We start from the raw sequence: 26276 nt of genomic DNA, 5'->3' as shown, positions 1-26276 counted from the left end.
AAGGCCCTATATTTCACACTATATTTACACTACAGACTGCAAAATTCCTTATGAGTACCGGTAAGGATCAATGGGACAGCTATTAAGACCGGTTTAGGCCGGGGATGGTTGCATGCATGTGGAGCTCCGGGCCCCCATCCACGGAGCTCCACCATCCCCGGCCTCCGGGCGGCGTGCAGCATGGCGGTTGTGAGGGAGAAGGCAGAGGCAGTGCTGTGCACCATCGGCGGCTAGCACTGTAATCTGGATGGGGGGCAGGCAGCAGGAGTCTAGCAGCGTGGCTATTTGAATGGATACAGTACACATATAATCTGATACTAATTTGACATAAATTCTGTTCTGCACTTGGCAGAATACCCCTAGATATTATCCAAGTTGATTCTAGTAACATATTAAATAACTGAAGCTAAAATGTAACCAAACACAGTCTGTGGGCCTTATTATGGCTCATTAGCTCGGATGCAAATTTGCACAGGGACCAATGTTTTGCATATGCGCAGCAGAATTTCTGTGCATGTGTATATGCTGGGTGCGTGCAAACTTGGCGAGAAGTCTGGTCGCTGAGTACACGCTCTCAGCCTTGCAAGCAGGGGTGGAGAGGGGCATGGGGTGCTGGGCTGGGACATTAGCATATGTGTACGCCCTGTGTTTCATGGGCGTTCCCATTAAAATGCTTACATATGCTAATGCGGTCGTGACGCACGTGCAGGGGGCAGACAGCTGACATTCCCCGGATGTCAGCTGCCCACCCAAATCCCTGCATTTCTTCGCTCATATGTACAAGTGGTCTGGGCCACCCTTTTTTGGAAAACGTGCGATTTCAGACGTTTTTGACCAAAAGTCGCACATGTGTCAAAAAACGACCTCTATTACATTTTGCCCCTAGAGTCAGAGCTATCACCTCACTCCTACCCCAGGTGTGGCTCACTTAGCACCATGGCAACTACCATAGTTATATCTTCAGCTGCTACTATATATATTTAGGCACCAGACTTGTAGGAGGGATCAATGAAAAGCTATACAGCACATCTTTCCCATATTACTATCACTGCAGTACAAAAACAGAGGCCAACAATGATAGTAATTCTCGCTACAAAAGATTACTGTAGATGTCTTTTATTCTAATAGGAAAAAGGAAGCACATAGCTGGAGATAAAACAGTATATCCTGTTTTTATAGTCTGAGAACCAAAGACTAGATGAAAGCTTGTGCCGGAAAGTATGAAATAAAAACACAAAAAGAATGTGATTTTCCATTGGGAGGAAAACTGTGCAGTTCTTCCTATTTCTGTCGGACAGTAAATTGGTCGCTTACCCTGTTACTGACGCGTCCACTTCATGCTTTAGAGGCACAGCCAGAGTGAGGGTGTTGTCATGCAAAGATTCTGCCCGTTCAATGTTTCCGCTGTGGGGGAAATTACAATGAAAGAACCATTAACTATCTTTCAGCAGCTTTTTCATATCAAGTACACCCACTAGAAGTAAAAATAGAGCTAGAATACATGACACATATTATACTGTATAGAGCAAACGATGTAAAACACTGCAAATACACGGTTCATGCTCTACAGCAGGGGTGGGGAACTCCAGGCCGTAGCCGGTCTGAGTGGCCCTCTCACCTGCCCAGCAGTTTTGCCAGGAGTCAAGTACAGGGGAATTCTCACGAGAGGTCGGTAGTTCTCCCGAGATTCCTCTTAATCAACAGCAGCGGGAGACGGCCAGTCCAATTCAGCGGCAGCCGCCAGAGCGTGGGGCGGCTGCAGCAGTTATTAGTTATTCTAAACAATTTGTTAGAGACTTTTTACATATGGTCCCCGAAGGATTTTTTCCCCATAAAAACAGCCCTTGGCACAAAAAAGGTTCCCCACCCCTGGCCTACAGTTTCATATCTGTACTCGACCAGGTAAAATTACCTGCTCTCACCGAAAACAAGGTTAGAAGCGTGTCTATGTACATTAATGTACAGTATGTGCCAAATACATTTTCCAGCATACAATATTGCACACATACTGTAGGTGTAGGTGTGTGTGTGTGTGTGTGTGTGTGTGTGTGTGTGTGTGTGTGTGTGTGCGTGTGTGTACTGTTGTAAACTGGAAAATGTATTTGGTACATATTATTAGGAGTGAGTTTGCAAAAGCCAGTTTGTTTCCTGAAACTCCCATACATCAAAGCAATGCACGCACCTGAAAAATGCAAGATTCAATTACAAAGGACAATTTGTGTTACACATTGTGAAGTTGTGTGATTCCAAAAAGTGAACTGGAAATAAGGTGCCATTCTGGACCCCCAAAATGCTGCAACTGAGATAACAGGATCATATAGAAGGCTGTTAGTGGTCAAGAGGAAAGTACTGGAACAACTGACGTTGCAAGTATTTCCAGCATTCTGTAAAGTGAGTTTTCAGTTTTTTAAAACTGTACCTCTATGTAAAAACAGTCTCCCATCAATATAACACCTGTCCTACATCATTTACCCATTAATGAGCTTTTTGAGAAATGAAATGAATTAAAATGACATATCGCTATTGGCCAAAATGTCCTATTTAAAACCCCTCCAAATGCATAATTATACATTAGGAGGGGTATACCATAGGTTCTGCACTGTGTCTTGACATTTTTACCTTATAGTTTCTACTGCTAAGGAGATGTTAATGTGACCGTCCTCTGAAAACCCTAAGCTGAGTCCTAAAACCGAGTTTAGAATTGAATTGCAAATTAAATTCATGGTGGGAGTTGTGTTGCAGAACCCAACTCACATCTACTTGAATTGACCCCCTAGAAGTCTAGAATCCTAACAATAGTTATTCTAAACAAAATGATATCTTTAAAATGTTACTGTAAATTTTCAAAACATACTTGAGCTCCTACCATGACTCAACTTAATATATTTCACAACTGAAAAGCTGTACTGGATTGTATTACCATTCTAGACTAATGCTAAAAGAAAAATGGTTTATGAGTTACATTATTCATAGACAAGGTCATGTGCTATAAATATAAATATGCAATCAAGAGTAATGAAATTAAATATGCAAAGTACATGGCTATAGAGGAGGCTTCCATTTTTATGACAAATTAATACATTCAGCAGCAATAAAATGCAATGCATGCTTACCTTGTGTCACTCCATATATTATGTACATTATACTAAGTTACAGATGTGTCAGGGTTCTATTAAAAGGTAACATTGTCACCTCTATTTTCTAGTCAGCACTACAGTATGTTTAGTACAATTAATAAAGAACCTCAACAGAGTCAGGGAATAGTAATTAGAATGTGGACTTCTCATTAAACTCTTCCTATAGTTAATAATTCAGATGTCCCTATATAGGGACTTTATTAATACAACATAAATGCATTTTGTGTTCGCACATGGGTCTCGACCTCAAGATACCTTATGGAAATATAAACATGTTCCGAAATATGGAATAATCCATTATACAAAATGCTCCTGGTTCCGAGCATTTGGGATAAGGGATACTCAACATGTATATCATTAACATCATTTTATAATCCAATTGTTTTAAGTACAAAGAGTTTTCAGTTAAACGAAGGTCATTTCATTGCTTGCTGGGAAAAAAATGACTGGGTTATTATCATTTCCTTAGATAAGAGATAATACCAGTAATCACAAAAAGTAGAAAGCAACAGAATGTTTGATTAAAAAAGAACATGGAAATCAGACATAGGCCCTTATTCTGATCGGTGCGGATATTCCCGCTTGCGTACGGCCCGCCGATGTTTATCGTCTGCGCATGTGCAGAGGTCACTCTGCGCATGTGCAGGCGATTTCGCCGCATGGATTCTTTATACGCCGCACAGGGGGCGTAGAGGGGCGTGAGGGGCTACTTAGCCTCATTACCCTATGCATACGCCCCCCGTTTCATGGGCGTTCCCATGCAAACGCGGGGCGTATGCATGGTAATGAGGCCGTGACGCGTGGGTACGGGGCGGGCATCTGACATCGCCGGATGTCAGCTGCCCGCCCCCATACATGATTTCACACGGACAAGTGTCCGTGTGGTCTTGTGTTGCGGGACCTGGTGGAGCGTGCGGCCCTGCATTCGATGTTCGACGACCATCGAATGCAGGGGCAGCTCCCAAGACGGAGGAGGCGTATCCCCGTCCAATTTCATGCGGATCGCCACATATCCGCATACGGACGGTAGGTGGCGATCCGTATGGAAGGCGGGGATTCGCCTGCACGGTTGCGGCCGCATATTCTGATCGGGCCGCACCGATCAGAATAAGGGCCATAGTGATTATATATGTACATACCTTTGTGCAGTGACCAAGAACTGGAGAACATCATCATCCCCGGACAGGTGGCTGGTATCAAAAATCACACTGAATTCATACTGTGGTGAGATAGAGAATACATGGAGACCTAAAGATTATTTTCAGATCTTTACAGATGTGAATAGTCATAATTATGTTTTCTTAAACAAATTTGCAGGATATACAGCTGAACGCAATAAGGAGTTATTTTCAATCACAAAAAATCATATTTAAAACATGACACACCTATGCATATAAAGTATTTTCCCAATCTTCATCAGCATAGAGAGGCAAGCAAACTTCCTAGGGAAAAAGCAACATAGCTTCCTAAAAACTTACGAATGGCTCCAGACATTTTATGGTTTCATTTAGAGGCAGGGGATGTGTTACATATTATTGCCATTAAAGCAGCCCGAGAAATCCTTGCTGTTACATTCCGCTTTCATTTTTATGAGGGGAAAAAACACACGTGTGTTTACATTCTTTAAATGAATTAGGAATGTTGACGTATTACCGCTTCTGGGCTTTATAGTAATTAGTCAATGCAATGCATATATTTGCCGTTACAGGCAGGTTTAATATACAGGCCACAAGCAAGACACAGAGCACACTACACTGCAGCATAAAATCTGCCTGTGTTGTCTGTAATCCGTAACCTAACAGATAAACTATATTATTTATATAGGATCCTCTCAAGTGACTCTGGCTGCGAGCACAGGGCAGAGGAGGAGAAATCCTTTGATGGTAAGCAGCCACAAGTGAACAGATGTGTACATATACACATCCATTTGCAGCCCTGTATATGGGCTTGGCAGGCAGGATGGGGGTGGGTCGTACATTTGCCAGGGCGGAGTTATCCTGCTCTCTGAACTCCAAACACATGCAGCCCAGCGAGCAGGTCTGAATCAGGCCCACCTCACCCAAATCGAACTCTCTGCACGTGTTACATTTGCCCCATCTGCAGTGCAACATGGTTTTGCCCATTTGAGAAAAAATGTGCTTTGCAATGAAGTCTGAATTAGCCCCATGTTTTAAATAAAATACATTGTTTTCTATGTTGTACTGAATATCTGCTCTTTTCTACTATTCTTCTATATGGTCATTACCCCAGTTTGCTATAAGAACAGCTACTGAAAATATAACTACTGTATCACTGGTTTCAAACTTCCTGTTAAATGAGTGTCATAGGCGGTTGATTCTGTTGGTTGCTGTAATGTCATGCGGTCAATAGGATTCAACAGTTCTACAGTAAATGTTACTAAGGGGTTTATTCTAGTTCATTCTTTCTGACAAAATCCTTCTTAGATGGACAAAACCATGTGCACTGCAGGGGGGCAGATGTAACATGTGCAGAGATAATTAGATTTGGGTGAGTTATTTTGTTTCTGTGCAGGGTAAATACTGACTGCATGATTTTACACTTCAATATAGATCTCACTTTGAAGAAAAACCCCACCCAAATCTGATTCTCTCTGCACAAGTTACATCTGCCCCACCCGCAGTGCACATGGTTTTGTCCATCTAAGAAGGATTTTGTCAGAAAGAATGGACTAGAATAACCCCCTAAATGACTATAGCGGTCACTGAAACAGTGGTGCAATGAAGAACTGACACTAATGCAGCAAACCTCTGCGATTGTAGTAAAGAAAATAGAATAAAGTGCACATACAGTATACAGTATTGGTATACAATTTGGGTATGGGTTATGGGGTCAACTCTAATAAGGTTGACAGTCAATAGGTTGACCACTATTGGTCAACAGGACATAGGTCGACACATGAAAAGAGGTTCACATACAGATGGAGCCCCTTTCATGCTTGCTCGGCTCTCGCTAGAACGTCCTCGCTGGCGAGAGCCGGCGGAGAATGGCTCCATCAGACTGGGACGCGCGTGTGTCTCGCACGCACATCCCAGTCTCTCGGCAGCTGGGCGGTGGGACCCTGCCTGTCTCCGCTTCAGAGAGACTGGCAGGGTTAGGGCGGTCGGGGCAGCGGGAGCTCTGTCGCATCGGGGTGCGCGAGCATCTCATGCACGCGCCCCCCTGGCGATGCTGCCGATGGAATTGCCAGCCCCCAGCTGAAGGACCTGCGCTCCATCTGCACCTTAGGTAGACATGGTCAAAAGTTCGACACAAGCAATATGTAAAAATGGAAGAGGACGACATGAAAAAGGACAACACACAAAAATGACCTTTTCACGTATCAATAATTTCCATGTCGACCTTTTGCTTGTGTCAATCGTGTGTCAATATTGACCTAGTGCATGGTGACCCTTTTCTGGTGTCGACCTGATCACTTTGGACCATTAGTTGTTGACCTACTGACACTGTCTATCATTTATACCAGAACAATATATAGAAAACGTTATTAGAAAATCTTCATCTGACGCAAGTACAAAAACAAGAAATAAATATAGCTTATTTGTGGACCTTTTTATGAACCCTTTAAGAAACTTAAAAAAAATAACAATAATGAATTCTACAGCTGCTGTATCCTCCCACATAGGCAAATTACAAAGGAACACCATGAGTTTCCATGTGTTTTAATTAATTGTACCACTGTAAATAGAAAGGGGGCTCCAAACATGTGTTAGAACACTAGTAATTAAGAATAAGTATACTAAAGCACATCATAAATTAAGCCACTATCAGAATGACAATATGCTAATAATTATTTGTAATGTAAATCTACCAGCAAAGAAATGTACGAAAGTGAGATTTAAATGAATTTAACCAAAAAGATTATTTGGAATAAAATTTATAAAAAAAGCAACATAGATGACTTTAGGCGGACATCTAGCTAAAGGTGCGTACACACAGTTCGATTCCGTTTTTTGATTCAATTTCTATTAGATATGGATTATTCGACCTGCTCTGAAGTTTTTTTTACTCGATTTCCACTATTCTCGGTACAGTATGGCGCCGTGCGTCTGAGTCCCCTTGCGGGGCTCGCTTCGCTCGCCCACGCTATTTAAAATCAACTCTATGCCAACATGGATAGTGGAGGTATGAACTATCCATGTTGGCATGGAGTTAAGTTACTTTTTTTTAACATAGTTTGTGGCGAGCGTAGAACCCGGAAGTAGCAAGGCGCCATGCTGGCACCGTGAAACTACACAAGTACCCTATTTTCTATTAGATTTTTCCATTCGATGTGCATTCGATTTGCACTGTCTTCAGGCAGGAGATGGACATGGAATGGAATGCTGCAGTGAACACATTAGATTTACACCATCTACTATTGTATTTCCACTATATTGTCTTGGCTGCCAAGACTATTTTTCTTTTCAACTTACACTACAGATGTAGCCGGCCTTACTGTTGCTGGCGAATCGCCAGCAGCATGCTGCTGGCGATCCGCCAGCAACACGGCGCTCCAACTGACTGAGACGCGCGTGCGTCCCCCACGCACGCGCGTCTCAGTATCCGGGCGGCGAGGCGGACGCAATACCGTCCGCCTCCCGCTCGAGGGGGCTGGGGGGGACCCGAGGGCACTGCGGGGGGGTGCGGTCGCCCGGTGTGGGCACCGGGCGACCGAGGGCAGCACCGTCGGAAGGGGATGCGCGCGCACCTCGTGCGCGTGCGGCACCTTCCGGCATACAGATGGCGCGGGGCAGGGGATGGCAGCTGGCGTCGCCATCGCCATCCCCTGCAAAGATGAATCCTGCTACATCTGTACATGGAAGTGCGCATTGGGATCGAATCTGCATCGAATGTAAAAAAAAAAACATTTGATGCCCATTCGATTTTCTATTTGATTTTGCTTCTATAAGCAAAATCAAATAGAAAAATAGTGAATATCTCACCATGTGTATAAGTGGAGATAGATAAGTATCAGCATCTCAGCTCCTAAATGTCATGTTTCAAATCCAACCTGTAAACCTAAACAAGCTGATTGGTTGTTACTTTATTGCTTTCAAAGCTTTGATAAATCTATCCCATAATGCGGATAAAAAATAAATCAAAGTAAGCAAACATTTGGCTTTTTTTCAAATCTAGCTATCATTTCTCTAGTGTATATTTCCACACTGCAGCTTCAGATGTATGGGATGGAGAAAATACAGTACAGTATCTATGATTTGCTTTGAAACGAGCAGTACCCCTAAATGTAAGATACGTATTAAACAAGTAAATGTCTCTTGCTGGATTATCTACATTGTTGAGCTAACTTTTGCCTTTAATACAGCTTGAATTTTTTAGAAATGAATTCCACTAACTGTCCACAGGAATTAAATGGCCCAGACACTCCCATAAAACCATGGCCCATACCACTACATTTCCTCCACCAGCATTAAGAGTCACCATGCATTGGTGCTGTTCTATCCATATCATTACCCTACCATTTGCTTGGTGCAACTGGAAACATGATTAATCAGACCACATGACCAATCTCCAATAATTTACTGTCCAATTCCTGTGTTCTCTGAAGACATTTCAGGCTTTGCAGCAGATAGTAATGGCGTACAGACAGTCCTTCTGCTTCTGTAGCACATGCTATGTAATGTGCGTGTTGCCCGTCTGTGGGACTGAGTAAGTCTGCCCACTCTTCATTATGCCGATCATGCAGTAGTCATTTGTGACCACAGGCCTTGGGCCTAAACCCAGTGTTCTTTAGGATTTACACATCCTAATGGAGCATTATCTGTAGAATAACTATCTTGCATGAAAACACCTGAGGATCGTGATAATTAGCCACTCAATAAATTTTACATGAACACTGTGTGACGCATACCTCCATATGACATAAAGTCCATTTATACAAAGTGTTAGGCATGAATGACTATTGAGACAAATATCTCCACACAAATGTTATCCCAGTAACATATCTACTACCATCTGGACTTCTGGAAATTGACTCATAACATTACTAACTGCAATGTCTTTCTCTCTCCTAGAGTCTGATATTAGGCACCTTACCTTAGACCTGGACCTCATGAATGGGAAGCTCACACTACACTTGAGATAGTCATCTTCCAGTAATTCACAGGAAATGCCCTGCTCTTCCTATAGAGGAAAATAAAATGATTTATTCAATAAACCAATAATGCTACAATTTTAAGCAATACTATTTTTCCTGCTTTTGATAAGAGACATGAAAAATATTACTTCTGTTAGTCAAATAAATGCATTCATAAAACAAAAGCTGTCCATACACAGGATGATTTAGCCATCTGACCACCGTTGACAGATTGAAGAACAATTTTGCACCAAAAATGTGTGCTGGCAAATAGGACAGATGGAGCCTTCGGCTTTATCGGGCCCATCCATACGGCCAAGTGTTCTTTATACATTGGGCCTGCTTTCTTTTTGTGAGTAAAGTAAAAGAAAAAAGCAAACAACTAACCAAAACCATGTTGCACTGTAGGTGGGGCAGAAATGTGCAGAGAGAGTTAGGCGGCATACACACGGGGTGATTTTGGGCTGATTTCTAAGCAGTCTGTCGAGAATGCTTAGAAATTAAGCACTGATCGCTCCGTGTGTATGTCCTATAGCGATGGCGATGCTGAGTCATGAGTGTTGCCACCACCCCTTCAGATCTTTAGTACATGCAGTCAAGATCTATATTTAATACATTTTATTCAACTTTTGACATATAGTTTACAATACAAGAGTTTCAAGTAATACAAACAATAAAGGGACAATGTCTTTCCAAATATTACAAAGTACACTGTGACTATTCAAAATCTAGAACAAGAGGATCGCGCTTTAAGTTCCTAAATCCAACATTTTTTCTATTTTTTTCTTTTAAAGCTAAAATTGCGGAAAGACACCAGTCTTAACCCTATACTATATGTTTTTAGACATGTTCCTCAAAATTGTCCAAATCTTTACAAACATATTTACTCTTATTTAACATTTTTAATTATAAAGGTGTGAATCAAAAAAAAAAAAAACAACAAAGAGAGGAAAGGGAAGAAAAAAAACAAAACAAAAAAAAACGATAACAATATACATATATATATATATATATATACATACATACACACACACACATATATATACACATATACATACATATACATATACAAGATCTAGATAGATTGCCTGCATGTGCTGAAGAAAGGTTAGCACAGATCGCTTAGCACACATCCCTATGTGTGCATGGCCATGAATACACTTCTATGTCTACTCCCGAAGCAGACCATAGAGGCTGTGGGCCAGGAACTGCGCGGTATCAAATAAGTTACTGCTCATGTGCCAGTCCCACAATGGGGGTCGGGACCAGCAGCAGCAGCTGAGGGGGGCCCAGCATCGTGGCAGCCCCTCCCCTCCGTAGAGGTAAGAGCCGCCACTGGTTACAACTGAAATCTAAATTGCTGTGTAAAAATAAAGCTGCCCGGAGGCATAAGTATATGGGTTGTACATGTGTGCAGTACGGGCCCCCCTGGACCCAGGGACCCTTGTGCACCGCATAGTGACATGCAGTGAGGTGAGGCAGAGCCTTTCTGTCAAACTCAAGTATAAGTCAGAGTTTTCACCTTATAAAGTATATGAAAAATACAAAAAGTATATTTTATCTAATAAATACCTTATTTGTATTATTCTGATCACTATTGCTGAGCCTGTGTATAATGCCCACATGTAGCCTTGGGCTAATATATTGTGGGTAAATCTGGCTTTGGTAAACATTACATCATGAAACTAAACTTCAGTCCAGAGACAGAACCATTGGCGCAGCAGATGCAGTGAACTGGGGCCACTGAGGACTAAGGGGCCCACTGCTGTCCCTGTCACCCTCTTATTGTCAATCACTGTTTTTTCCGTCACACTCTGCCTCCTCCTGCCTCTCCCTGTCACCCACTGTCATTTCAATCTTAAATTATACTGTATTTTTGCACCTGGGCTCACCACCCACAAGTTCTAATACTGCTTAAGTCACTAAAATGCATCTCCTTGGTGCCTAGGTACCTGGGGTAAAGCTGGGTACACATTAGATGATTTGATAACAATATCATTCATAAAATCTTTATGTTTATTGTCTAGTGTGTACACACTATATGCATAACAATGCAGGCTCCTACAGGGTTGTTAGTGTTATCCTCTGTCAGATCTATATGCAAGACGAGGAGCATATCGCTACCAAATCCATGCTGCAGAATGCTATACCCCTGTGGCTGTCTAAACAGCCCTGTCTCTGTGCAAATACTTACAATTACCATTTCTAGGATGTGGGGCCCAGCAGGGAATTGTGAGAAAAAAGTTAAATTGTCACTTCAAAGTGCCGCTTACTGTCACTGTTGGGGTCATCCTCTTTAATTAACCACAATATTTTTCTCCTAAAATGCAGGTCCCTAGAGCCTATCATGTTGCATCGTCCCAGTAATGTCACATTCAGGCTGTTTCAGTTCATGTTAGAGCGTGAGGGAAAAAAACAGCTAAACCCTAATAATACATCTTCCCATATAACTTGTACAAGTAGAAGAAATAATAGGCCTTGTTCCCACTGCGCGCAAGCAATTCTAACATTTCCAGAACAGAATATAGTTGATATCAGTGATATAAGATCGATTGATCTTGGTTGTTGGAAGCAATCTAATTATACCAGTATTCATAATTAACTAATCAAATGAAGCCAGTTCTTATTAGTGTCATTTGACCTACTTAACATAATTAAATAATTTCATTTTAAAAGATTTTTTTTAATTCATCAGAAAACATCACTGCATCTATAATACCAATACTTTGTTCCAGATACAGTACATGTACTATACTGAGCACAAAGTAAGCAAGGACTGTGTTTATTATATGGGTACAGAGGGAAACATTCTTGGTATCAGACGGGAGAGGTACTTAGGAATTGTTCCTATTACATTTTGTTCAAAACACAATTGCTGGGCCCTGACTCATTGATACATTGTAACACTGTCCAATTTAAGTTGCTGCATGGTGTTTTCCAGTCAATATGGAGTATGCAGTCTGTGCTTTGTGATAAATTCCATGACCCGCTCGCTGTCCAACTTTAAGTCAATGAAATTTTTTTTTTCAAGTACAATAAACATTATTGTTTCTTTTTGCTATTACAGCACAACTGACCCTCTTAGTGGGTTGCATCCTGCAGGTGATGGGTGTAATACCCATATATACATGCAGGATGGAGAAAGACAGAGTGGAGCCAAATTACTGCCATTAAGCCCCCCCCCCCCCTCCTCTGGACTGAACTGAACTCCAGATTTATTTCCTGTGTATATTTCCATATTCTGCCCACTTCCCTCTATGGCAGTGGTTCCCAAACTGTCAGCGGTGTAGCTAGGTGCCATGGTGCCCGGAGCAAGGGCATATTTTGCGCCCCCCCCCCCCGTAATGAATTGGGGGCGTGGCTAACATGTGTTGGCATTTGGAAATATAAAACTTAAAAAATAAGACACTATACAACAACCTGTAACGGAATCTGCTGAGCTATATAAGGCACTGTAACGGAATCTGCTGCGCTATATAAGATGCTGTAACGGAATCTGCTGCGCTATATAAGACACTGTAACAGAATCTGCTGCGCTATATAAGACACTGTAACGAAATCTGCTGCGGTATATAAGACGCTGTAACGGAATCTGCTGCGCTATATAAGGCACTGTAACGGAATCTGCTGCGCTATATAAGACGCTGTAACGGAATCTGCTGCGCTATATAAGACACTGTAACCAGGGCTGCCAAGAGAAATCCTGGGCCCCGGTACAACAGCGTCACGGGGCCCCCCCTGGAGTGGCAAGCTACAGAAAAAGGTGCATATCTCCCAACTTTGGCAGCGGACAAAGGAATATATGTGCGTGCCGCAGGCACACGCCAAAAAATTTTGGGCGCCGTTTTGTCGCTGTGAGGGCATGGCCAGTGCTGTGTGAACTGCTGGTCATGCCCTCAGCCTCCCCGCCTTAGTAGACGCATTCAGTGTTTAATTCCCGCAGGACCGTCCCCAAAAAATGGGATGTCACACAAAAATCGATACACACTGACTATGCCACACCACGTTGCCCCCCACAGTAAGGCTTCTAATAAATTATAAATTACCTTCTTGTTGCCAAGGGGGTTAATGTCCGTTGCCAAGGGGGTTAATGTCCGTTGCCAAGGTGGCTAATGTCGGTTACTAAGGGGTTAATATGCATTGCCAGGGGTTATTGCTTGTTGTCAAGAGGAGTTAATGTCTGTTGCCAAGGGTTCTTGCTCGTTGCCAAGGGGGGGTTAATGTCTGTTGCCAGGGGTTCTTGTTTGTTGCCAAGGGGTTAATATGCATTGCCAGGGGTTATTGGATGTTGCCAAGGGGTTATATTTTGCCAGGGTAAATGCTCGTTGCCAAGGGGGGTTATTTTCCATTGCCAGTGGTTCTAGCTTGTTGCCACGGGGTTAATCATACTTGCCTACTTTTGAAAACTAATTTCAGGGAGATTTGAGCTGCTAAAAGAACGCAATGTGTCACTGAGAGGGTGTGTCATGCTCTGCCCAGAGGGCGTGTCTAACTTCACCTATGGGCGCACCTATGGCCACTATGGGGTTTTCCTGCAGTGGCAGAAGAAAACTCTGGAACACTTTGGGCCTGATTCAGTTACGGATGTTGCTTCCTGTAACACTGCACTAAACATGTGAAAGAAAACTTCTGCCTCTCTTGCTGCCTATACATATATAAGTATGCATACACACATTGCAGTCAGTACACACCACTATATTACATTACACACATTCCCCCACATTACACCCAGTACATACATGCTATTACATTACACCAGTGCTTGGCAAATGTTTAAAAATGTAGGAGCCAGGATGAAAATGTGGGAACTGCAATGCCTATTATACATGCTACACACCCATTACATATTATACCACTTGCTTGATGCCAGGGGTAACATACTCTTTGCCAGGGGTTGCATACTCTTTGCCAGGGGTAACATGCTATTTGCCATAAGGGATTACCCCTCCTCCTCTTCCCTCTCTCTCCCTCCCCACCGCTACAATGCGCGGTAATGACAAACGCTGTGGGGGACAATCCACCTGGCTCTGGCTGTATCAGATCAGGTCCACGGCGTGGCTATTTCAAAACTCAAGGTGGCTTTAGGGCCAATTGGAGCTTGTGGTCTGACAGCTAGGGATGCCAATCCCGGGGCATTTTTTCAATCCCGGATTTCGGGATTGAAAAATGCTCAATCCCGGGATTCTCGGGATCCCGGGATTGGCATCCCTAAAAGAAAAACATGCCCTGTCCACCCGTATAATCAACATGGCGGGGGGGGGGGGGGGGGTGGACATGGGCGGGCGGGCATGGACATGGGGGGTGGGCGGGCATGGACATGGGGGGCGGGCGGTCGGACAGAGCAGCGCTGCGGGGGGTGCCTGCTGCAGCCCCGCAGATTACCTTACATAGGCGGGCTGCAGTGGGGCACATAGCGCTGCGGACGCTGCGGGGAGGTCAGTGCGGCCGGAAGCAGTCACCTGTGATAGGCTGCTGTGGCCTGCGCAGCGTGACAGTCAGAGGTCACGCTGCGCAGGCCGCACGCCGGGGTTGGGAACAGCCGGGCAGCTTCTGAGCGGGTGCTCAGAAGCTGCTCGGCATTAGACTGCGCGTGCGCAGTCTAATCCCGAAATCCCGGGATTGGATACTCCAATCCCGGGATTGAAATCCCGGACATTTTGGGGCCAAATCCCGGGATCCCGCCGATCCCGATCCCGGGATTGGCCACCCTACTGACAGCCAATCAGGAGCCACCACTGTTGCTACTGCTTGGCTCCCGAAGTGCGAGCTGCGACTCGCAAGCCATCTCCACACTGCGGACTTGATCTGACACAGCCGGAGCCAGGGGGATTGTCCCCCACTCTGCCCGGCTGTTGCATTGGCAGAAACCACCACTCTGCCCAGTGTGATCTGATACCTGGCAAATCTGGTCACCCGCAGGTTCTGGTCCCCATGGCGACCTGGCCCCGGGGTTTGTCGAGCCCTGCATTACGCACAGCTCCCCCATACACACACTGCCACATAACACACATAATATTAAATTATACACAGTACTCCATATTACAACCAGTACACACACACACACACACACACACACACACACACACACACACACTGCTGTTACATTACACACACACACACCATTATATAAAATTATACACAGCATGCCATCTTACAGCCAGTACACACACACTGCTGTTACATTACACACACAAACACCATCATACAGTATTACATTATACACATCCCCCCCCCCCAAAAAAAAATCATATTAAAGCCATTAAAACCTCTGTTTTAAATTACACCCAGCCAACTCCTCCCACCCCCACCCCCACCCCACATACATACACATTTTCTGCAGCCCCCACTGCCCCAGGAGATACAGCTCTCACCTGGCTGTGTTCTCCCTCCTGTGGTGCAGGGACTCAACATTGTAGTGGAGCAGGCAGCTAAAGGCAGACATAGGAGCAGGAAGAGGCAGGAGCAGGGCTTGTCCCTGACACACGGAGCCGGGCTGCTGCTGCTGCTCAGAGTGTGTGGTGGGCGGGGCCAGCCCCGCAGTGCAGAGCCCTGGCTGTCACTCTCCCCTGCTTCTGCTGATCAGACGCTAGAAGTCATTTTTCACTTCCAGCGTCTGACAGGGAGCACAGCCCGGCAGCGTTACCAGGAAGTGCAGAGCTGTGCTTCCTGTCAGACGCTAGAGGTGAACTATGACTTCTAGCGTCTGTCTCTCACGACTCTGCACTATATGCAGGGGAAGGGGAAGGCAGGGGCAGCCGCAGATGTCAAGAGGGTGGCCGGACACATGGGCGGGTGGTCGGGCGGGCGGACACTAGTCCTCCCGCAGCCCCAACAAATATTTTTTTTTAAAGTGTGTGTCTGGACCCGGGCCCCCCTGGCAGGCCCGGGCCCAGGTAAAATGTACCCGCCCCCCCTGCCTCTCGGCGGCTCTGACTGTAACGGAATCTGCTGCACTATATAAGACACTGTAACGGAATTTGCTGCGCTATATAAGACACTGTAACGGAATCTGCTGCGCTATATAACAACCTGTAACGGAATCTGCTGCACTATATAAGACACTGACAGAGTCTGCTGTGCTATATAAGATGCTGACAGCTGTAAATAAATATATATACAGATAAAGAATAAAGATATTTACAGCACAGCAGGGCAGCAGAAGCCATAGAGATTCACTCTCTCTCTCCCTCCCTCCCCCGGGCCCCACGAATCCCCCAAACCCCAAGTTTATTACTATGTTTATTACTAACATTAATTAGCTGTATGAAAAAAAGTAAAATAAAAATCCACCTTTGAATTACAGGGCGGCACGGGGGCAGCAGAATACCTTCTCCTCCTCCAGGCTACAGCCAGCGCTTGGGAAGGCTGATGACACTGCTGTAGCCAGGGAGGAGGGAGTGAGTCAGGTGACTCTGGGAGGAATCTCATGTGCTGCTACGCTGCGCTGCCCGGAAGCTGGACCGAGCAGCAGCAGCAATTTAGAGAAGCCAGAAGATTGTCAGCCTGCCAGTGACGCTTGGCGGCAGGGACCGGGCGAGAAGAGCAGGATGGAGGCAGGCGCCCGTTATTGTACCTGAACTAACTACTTGTGCAGGGATGATCATTTGCGGAGGGGGGGCGGGCCAGCTCCATTCGACCAATCGGCGCCCGGAGCATAAGCTCCGGTGGCTCCGCCCTCCCTATGCCTCTGCAAACTGTACACCTAGGCTCCCTGGGGTGCCTCGGAGCACTTGCAGGAGTGCCTCAGGTTGGTGGTCCAGAACCAATTCAAATTGTTTATGGTCAATGTAACAGACAAAATCAGTGCTTGTGGCTTTCAATTATAAAATATGTGGATAAACAGAAGTGAATCACGTTCCTCACCATTTAAGAACAATTTATTTAATTTAAGTATTATTATTATTATTATTATTATTTTTTATTCTTGGTAACAAACTTTTGGCCTAGGGGGTGGCCCTTAAAAATACTCTGATACTCTAGGGTGCCGTGATTCAAAAAAGTTTGGGAACCACTGCTCTATGGAATAAATACTACTATTATCTATATTGGTTCAGAGAAGAGACACTGCAGGGCACTTCAGGGAGCAAGGCCGAATGGTCTCATCATTAGGCCCCACCCCCAACATAGGGAAACCCCCTGAGATCTCTAGGTCTGTGGAGATAGAGCTAAATGATGCACTCCACTCACTTAGCCATGCCCCTTTTCCACAGCTCCCACAATTGCTGGTGAGTTACATACAATGAGGCAGAGCCTCCTACTTTTCCAGGGGGACTACCCTGAAAATCAGGAGACTCCCCCAGCTTCTGAGAGGGTACGCAAGTATGGTGTATACAAACATTTGTGGGTGTCACATGTAAAACCCAAGGGTCATGTAGCATACAATATAGAGAACTTTTGAGACATGGAGCAGGATGTTCTTACATCTGCCACCCGTCTCCACCAGCTACCGCATTCTTACTAATACCATACTGTATGCTCTAACATATGCGATTAGTAACGCAAGGAATAGCTCTTGCGATAAGAGCTGTCCCTTACGAGGCGGCGCCATCCCTGGACTTCTGGGTCTGGGTCTGCATGCACAGAGTGACAGGCTGCCCGTGGGGTTAGGTCGGGAGAGATCCGTGATGGATCCCTCACACAGTGCTGCGGAGAGAAGCCCATAGGCTTATACTGGGTATCGCCAGCTTTTGCTGGCGATACCCTCCGCAGCGGTGGTGTATAGAGCCCCCACAAAAAAGTGGTGGTGTATAGAGCCCAAAAAATTAGACTTGTGTCGATGTCCCAATATTTATGGACCTGACTGCATGTATGCAAGATATGTCAGCATACAGTAGGCTGTGCTTTAGGGCCACCTGATTTGTCTGCAAACATATTTGGGGTACACACCCGCTGATGAGCTCCCCATATATTGTTTGTCACTTGAATGAATGATATATTGTTCAAGTGCAAAAAATAAATAGAAGATTCAAACACAAGAATGTCCAGTTTATATTACTGGAAACTTTAAACAGCCTGTAAGCCGCTCTGGGCAAACACAGTACAAAACGCATGCAGTTTTCTTATTCCTTTTTATATAAAATGTCAAGAAAATGGCAACAGACTGTATGTTATGTTCCACATTTCTAACCCTTTCGTCTCTCTGAATGTAACTATTTAGACTAAAGACAACTCACCTAATGTCAATACTACAGTTAATACTGTATCACAACTTCTTCATATCTGTTATGACAGTATACGGTTGTTAGGTAGGCAGCACTAAGGTCGACATGCATTGGGTTGACCACTGAAGGTTGACATGAGCCAAGGTCGACATGGGCTTAGGTCAACATGTCATTAGGTAGACCGGAGCATTAGGTCGACATGGGTAAGGTCGACATGGGTTTTTTTATTTATTTTTTAGCCAACATGTGTTGGCAGGTGGTATTTCATGCCCTATCTTCCACTAGAGCACGGTGGGGGAATACAATAGTGTGCCAAGCATAGTGAGGCCCTGTGTCTGAAGCATATCAAGCACAGCAAGCCATGCGAGGGGATGCGATGTAGCGATATGGTTTCCATGTCGATGGTGTCGAAATTCGGGGTAAAAAAAGTGAAAAACCCCATGTCAACCTTTTGACTGTCGACCTAGACCACGTCAACTTAATGATTGTGTCAACCTAATGTCATGTCGACTTAAGCCCATGTCAACCTTCCCATGTGTCAACATTGGCTCATGTCGACATTCAGTGCTCGACCCAATGCATGTTGACCTTAGTGCTGTCGACCCTATGACCCATACCCGTCATGACAGACCCATGATATATCATTTTATATATAATATAAAATGATATAATATCATTTTAGAGTTTGGTACAGTCAGATTTTAAGACAAGCATAATCTAAAATCAAAAATATTTTGACTATTATGGAGGTATTCAATTCTGTGACAAATTTTTGGCCCGGAATTAAAGTTTAAAACTTTCCAACTGCCTAAAAATCTGGCACATTTAAAATTGCTGCAATTTTTGACTGTTTTTTAAGCCCCATACACACTGGGCAACTTTCATGTGAAAGCCGCTCAGTTTTCTTGTCTGAGAGGTTTCAGCATGAAAGACGTCCAGAGTGTATGGGGCAGCAATGAAGAGTGAGCGCTGCAGGGCGCTCCTGCATCATCGCTACCGGCCGTCAGATGAGCGCCAGATTGGATGGCTTTCCATAGCATTCTGCTATGGAAAGTCATCCACACCTAGGGAAAATGGCTGGGCAGGGGTGAAAAACGCTCAGTGTGTATGTACCAGCCATTCATCATCATCGTGCACCATACACACTGGGCATAATCGCCCAGTGTGTATGGACCTTTAGTTCTGTTCCGGCAATGCAGTTTTGACTTTAAAGTTAAACTGCTTCTGTAAAACATGCCTAAAAAAACGCCTGAAAATGGCCACAATTGAATACTAAAGTTAAATTTTGGGGCTAGCTGATAAAACAGACTTAATTGAATACACCCCTAGCATTGTTAGTGCTTAGAGTGTGCACCGGCTTTTTCTTCCTACATGGCACTACAAGTCTCTGCATGGCAAAGTTTAACCCCTTCAGTTGTGGGGGTATTTTTAGGGAGAGCTCCCCACTGGGCGAGTTTTTTATGTTAAAAACACACACTGTCTCCCCAGGTCCGTGCAGCGCCGCTGAACTGTTAATCAGCCGCTGCCCGGCCCTGCGCCCCGTCCCTTCCCCCGGCAGCCGGCTTATCATAAGCCGACGCTGTGGAGTTCAATAGAAAAGCTGGGGGTGGAGGAGGGAGGAGGAGGCACGGCCGAGGGGAGGGAGCCAGGCAGCGCTGAAGCTGCCTGAATTCAGCGAATGAACTCAGCAGCACTGCCTGGCTCTAAACAGTGGCAATCCCGAGAATTTTTAAGGCTTGCCAGACTGGGCACTGAGGCACAGCCCGGAAAATTCTCGGGATTGCCACCGAAGGGGTTAAAATAAGGTTTTGCAGACAAGAGCCCCCCTTTAGTCTATAGTATATAATGTATATAATGTACGCTTTTAGCACTCTCCCATCTGACATTAGGTGATTTTAATCAGAATACTGTAGGTCCCATCATTGCTGTCTACGTGGTCGAATATGCGCTATTGTAGGTAAGCCCTCAATAAATTTATATAATGGATGGTTGTAATGTGTTATGAGTCCAGCAGCCTTGTGGGATCCCTGCTAAACCATGTCTTGTAATTGTCGGCATACCACACGACCTCTGGACTTGCAACATATTACATCCCACCCAATGTTTTATACAATTGTGCGATTTCACTCAATGCTATATCGGGTTCGATTGCCATTAAAGCTCACCTTTTGATAAATAGCCTCAAAAATGCTTTTTTTGGGTGTACAATTGTGCATACAATCATGCGATTTATCGAATGCCCCTTGTGATAAATAAAATTGGGCGGGATCGCATAAATGAATGCGATTGCATCAAATGCTGTAAAAAAACACACCAGATTATCGAAGAGATCTGTGCACAGTGGGTGGAAGAGGAGTGACCAGGAACTGAGCAGAAATATTCAGGAATCTAACATTTAGAAGAATCAAATGCGCACAAAACAGCATTTGACCACACATACAGTTCGATAAATATTATGTGCAGAACATAAGACCATGAGACGTGAGATTGGTACACAAAATGTGCATACAATCATTCAAGATGATTGTATGCACCTCCATATATTAGGCAGAGACTTGACCAGTGCCGGGGAATTTGTGCCCTACCTCCCATAAAGGGCTAATGGTTCCACAAAGTAGGGGTGGGGTCACACAATAGTAACTCTAATTGAAATTATGATGTACAGTAGCACAATCCTATACACATTACACCGCATGTAGTGCCCTTGATTCATATTAAGTAACACAGTATTGCCCTTTATACACATAATGTCCACAGTTGTGCTGCTTATACACATCTGTCTCTGTCACTCCAGCAGCTCTCTGTCCATGTCCCTCAGCAGCTCCACGCCCTGTTCCCTCCAGAAGCTTCCCCACCTCTGTGTCCCTCCAGCCCCCTCTCACTTGTCTTCAGCATGCACAGAGCCTGTTCCACTTAGTTGCCCTTCTTCGCTTTAACGGCGGTGATGGTACAGTATGACATCACATAGGAAGAATAAGCTGCTGGGACAGGCTTTTCTGTTGGAATTACTGTTCAGGGCTGTGGTAGAGGTGGAACTCAAATTATTTTCATTATTAGTATTCTTAGTACTTAGAACGTGCCCATGAATTTTTTATGCATGGTACTACAAGTCTCAGCATTGTAGCACCTCTTATGTTTAAAACTATGGTGTAAAGTCAGAGCCCCACTCACCAAGAAAAATCCTATTACTGCAGGTTTCCAATGCAATTTTTTAGTTTTATAGTTTCTAACACAAAGATAATGGTTGGCAACGACATGCACCAATGACGGCTTAGTTTCTTACTACTATTATGGTCTTACCCACTACAGGTGCTGTAAGCATAGACACTAATGACAGCAGCTGTACACCGCCCAACTGTTTTGGTCAGCCTCAAGCAAGGAATGGGCAAATCCTTAATGAAAGGCAGTAGTTCAACATCTCAATTGTTTAATTTGTCTATGAGGATGTGCATGATTTACACTGCCTTTCATCTCATCTTCAGCATGAAAAGGAAGGGACAGCCTCCTGGGAGGAAGGAGATAACCTAGTGAAAGCCTCCTATTCTCTCATCTGGCATATCAAGAGCTATTATTTAGGTAATAATTACCAAGGCCAGGGTGATTAAGTCATTTATGTTCTTTCCTGTAACTGACTGATAAAGACAAAGGATACACTATCCAAATATATGTCACATGGTCCGTACTGGAGATTATACAGTACACTCTCCATTTAAAGTAATCAGCATGGGTGTGCATTTGATTAATTATCATGTGACCGAAATTTAAAGCTGCAAAAAAAAAAAAAAAAAAAATAGGTCGGTTTTGACAAACTAAACATAGTTTCTTTAAATATATCTAATTCGATAAAATTTGAGGTCTTTCCCAATAACGACTACATTTAGGGCCCAATTCAGACCTGATCGCACAGCTGTGAATTCTCACGGCGGCTGGTTATCAATACACTGCGCATGCATATGGTTCGCAACACGCAAGTGCGAGGCCGTGCTGCACTGAAATCCTGCTATTTCTATTTGCACACCATTAACAAGGTGATTGACAGGAAGTAGGCGTCCGGGGGTGGAAACCAGCTGTTAAGTGGGTGTGCTAAGAAATAACACTGAGGGTGTCAGGGAAAATGCAGGTGTGCAGAAGAGTATTATGGGAGGCTGTGTTATGCCAGCAACAGGCCGGATAGGCCTGTATTTATTGCAGCCACCGAGTAAGTCTCTGGCTACTCTGAGCCTGCGATTACTGGTGCCCAGTGTAAAAATCAACAGATAGTAAACCCGCTATGATGGGATTTGGACATATTGGTCCAGAAAAGGAGATATGCCACTGTAGCAGGCCAGTGTCTTAACTGAACACTGGTTGTGTGCGAATTCGCAGCTGTGCAATCAGATCATGTATTACATCCTTGTGGTCCATAGAGCTAGAGGATACTGCAAATTTCCTATTAAAATTCATATATTATAAATAATGTTACTGACATTAGTTTTATATGCATGCTGTCATTATGGTTCCAAATAGATCATTAACTATATTAACGATATACAGCACTTTTACACAGGTCACTCTAATCAGGCACAAGTATTTAGTGAAATAGTACCAAAATATAAAATAATACACAAAAAATGCATCAAGTCAGAGCACATGCCACTTATTCTTACAGTATTAATCGGGGGCGGAACTCCCAGAGACAATGGAGTCAGGTGCCACTGGGCAGGGGACACATACTTCATTGGCCTGGGTGATAGGAGTATTTTTTGCACTGCTCAGCTTGCTCTGTCTGCATCTGACTGTCAGTCGCATTCCAACACTTCATGGCTACACTATGCATGCTAGGCAAATCTGCACTGTTGCAGTATGAAGCTCTTCTGTGAGAGCACTGTAAACCCCCTCCTCTGTGACTGAGAACCCAGACTCTCTGTCCACATCTGTACTCTCCTGTCTGTCACTATATCCTTCCACTGAGTCTTCTGCCTCCTATCCCTTGCCATGACCCTGCCCCTTACCCTGAGTCCCTGCACCCTCCTTTACCCTGTCTGACTATTCCAATGTGCTGCTATTCTCTGACAAATGGCCAGAAAGGGTATGTAAACTTATGAGCACAACTGTAATTCAGCATGGATCGCTAATCACATAATTTAAACATTGAACTATTATTCAGTGACTGCACATGTGCAGCATTCTCATAGCGCATGCACAGGACGAAATAGCAAAAAAAAAATCTGTACGCATAAATGTCCGCAGGTTTACCGCTGTTTGAGTTACAGGTAGCTAGCGTTTATGGGCAGAAATATGGTCTTCTCTGTGTGTGTGTGAGAACGCAGGCAGGCCAAGGGGTTTTTGGGTGGACCTCTGACATCAGCCACTTTAAGCCAAATTCCTGGGCAGATTATTGTACGCCCTAGACCGGTGCAGATGGTAAAAAACAGGTCGATGATTGTTTTTTTTTTTGCAAAGAGATCTGTGAATACATCCCTATTTGTGATGCATTTTCAATTTTGCAAGGGGCAGCTTTTCCTTCTATCTGGGCGGTGGCTTACGGCTCTCAGTCCACTGCAAAGTCTCTGATTAGCGATCCATGCTGAATTAGGCCCCACGTGCTTCAAGGCTTGTGGTAACCATTTCGGGAAGGCCCTTTTATATTTCGCCATGACATTGTCTCCATGTACATGTAGAAAGTTCTATCAAAATAAGTTTGTTGAATTCTGTGTGGAAGAACTAGACTTGCCTGCATAGGACCCTGATGTCAACCCAACCAAATACCTTTGGGGTGAACTGGAATGCAGACTGAACTCACAAGTGTTAACGGTGACTGTATGCAAACTCCTGCAGCCATGTTCCTAATGTATTGTATCCCTCCTGTATGCTTATCCCTTCCCTGCACAAAGTGGTCCTCCAACCTGGTGTGTCCAAGTGAATGATGCAGTCAGAGCCACTGGAGGTAGAATATGTGCTGCTGCACAAGTCTGAGATGGGACAGACTGTGCAGGATTATAATATATTATATGTGTGTGTATAGCTGTTAAACCTTTACAGAACAAAGAACAGCCCTCTGTAATTAAGAAACATATTCATCATTCCAGCAACGGTGGAGTTAAGTGAATTTCTCACTACAGGGAATGGACAAACGCAGCAATGTCGTAATAAAGAGCAGGATCTGGCCTTCTGCACTGCATTAACACATGGAATTTATTTCGTAAGTATATGGTCTCTGGGGGAATCTATATGATATCATAGTAATGCTGCTGTTTTGTGCTTCTTCCTCATAAAAAATGTACTTTTGTAGAAATTGTTTTGCTTTGTAGCTAAGTATCCCTTGAGGGGAATATCCATATGAGAGTAAAGCAAATCTGCCCCCAGCAAAGCTGCGGTGATCCTGGCATGCCAGACAATTTACTTTAGTTTATGGGAAGACAACTCACTAGTCCAGGAAAAAGTACTCAAGATCCAGGACACATGATTTGTGATGGGGGTGTGTACAGTATGTAAAAACCAAGTACTGCACAATTTCATTCTAAGGCAACTAAACATAACACCAGTCATCAGAAATGTCAGTGATCAATGCATATAATGGGAATTTACCTAAAAGATTGAGAATGGGCAGAGAACCTTATTTTTCTGAACATTTGCTTGTAATCAACTAAAACCTCTATTAAAATTGTCTCCTAAAAAATATAATTCCCCTTTCACTTAAGCTATGTCCACACTAGGGTGACTGGGATTTGGTAAAACATTGGAACGAATCCCCTTCAGCCCAGATTACCCGTATATACTGGAACGATGTTAATGCAGGATGCTGTCACTATTGATGTCACTATGTTTAATATAAAGGGGCGTAACTAACATAGGTGCAATGGGTGCCACTGCTATGGGGCCAAGCGCTGAGGGGGGCCCATCTTTACTGTCTAAGGAATATGTTTTATATAAATTTATCACCATCAGTTGGTAAATGGGGGGCCCTTACAAACATTTGCTATGGGGCCTACTGATATCTAGTTACGCCCCTGTTTGATATGCATCACATAAAACCTAGCATTGTAGCAAGCAACACACACTCAGTGATAAGGGGGAATTCTATGCCAACTGGATGGCATATTGGTCAGTGTGTGCCCAACTTTGGGTTGCTGTACAGGACCGTGGTGGAATTTACAGCTGCAGCAACACTGTTCCCCTTTACTGAGAAGCTGTAATCCTTGTAATAGTCAGCTGCTGTGCAGAATTACACTGTTATAAAACTGCCAGAGAATTCCGGCATCCTTGCATCATTATGGATGAGTGCAGGGCCGGATTATAATGGGGGCACAAGGGGTCAGTGCCCCTGGGCCCCCCTCTAGCTAGGGCCCCCCTGTGGTTGGCATGTATTTAAAAAAAAAAAATAATAATTTTTTTTTTTGTGCATGGGAGTGGGGTAGTGCTGCAGCTTCACCTATCTGCCAATGTGACAATGATTAATGGTGCTGAGCATTGGGAGCCAAGTGTGCAGTGCATTACTGGGAGTTGACTAAGTCCCATGACACTTTGCACCAGAGGGCAGAGGCTGAGACGTTTGTGCTGAGCTCTGATTGGTGGAGCTCATTACATGCTTCTCCGTCCCATGGATAACAGCAGCAGCAGCCTAGTCATGGGAGGGTTTTTAATCAGAGGCAGCACTGGGACTGTGAGGTCTCCTACAGAGTAAGGTGCAGAGGGACAAACACAGGCTTTTTATGTGGTATGTATGTATATTCACTGTTTTATCACCTTGACAAAGGGGCGCATGCCCCGAAACGTTGGTGTCAGAATCTAATACAAATTACTTTTGAAAAAACCTCGGAGTGCCGCCTATTCCTTCAGCGTTGTTGTTTATATATATATATATATATATATATATAAACAGAGAGAAAACACGTCACTCCGGGT

The 26276-nt window shown here is 44.2% G+C and overlaps 1 protein-coding gene across 1 annotated transcript in view; it reads right to left on the bottom strand.

Moving 5' to 3' along the window:
• The window catches only part of ITGA9 (integrin subunit alpha 9), a 445717-nt gene that overhangs the window by 88416 nt on the left and 331025 nt on the right, over window positions 1–26276 (bottom strand). Inside the window, exons 19-21 of the mRNA XM_083186309.1 lie at window positions 9192–9278; window positions 4277–4356; window positions 1315–1404 (exon numbers count right to left, since the gene is read on the bottom strand). Coding sequence (XP_083042435.1) covers window positions 1315–1404; window positions 4277–4356; window positions 9192–9278 — 257 coding nt within the window. The remainder of the gene's footprint in view (window positions 1–1314; window positions 1405–4276; window positions 4357–9191; window positions 9279–26276) is intronic.

Source organism: Crinia signifera, chromosome 5 (assembly GCF_055691185.1).
Source record: "Crinia signifera chromosome 5, ASM5569118v1, whole genome shotgun sequence".
NCBI classification, from domain to species: Eukaryota; Metazoa; Chordata; class Amphibia; order Anura; family Myobatrachidae; genus Crinia; species Crinia signifera.
The sequence above is the reverse complement of the archived record's forward strand: the minus strand, read 5'-3'. Positions and strand labels throughout refer to the sequence as shown.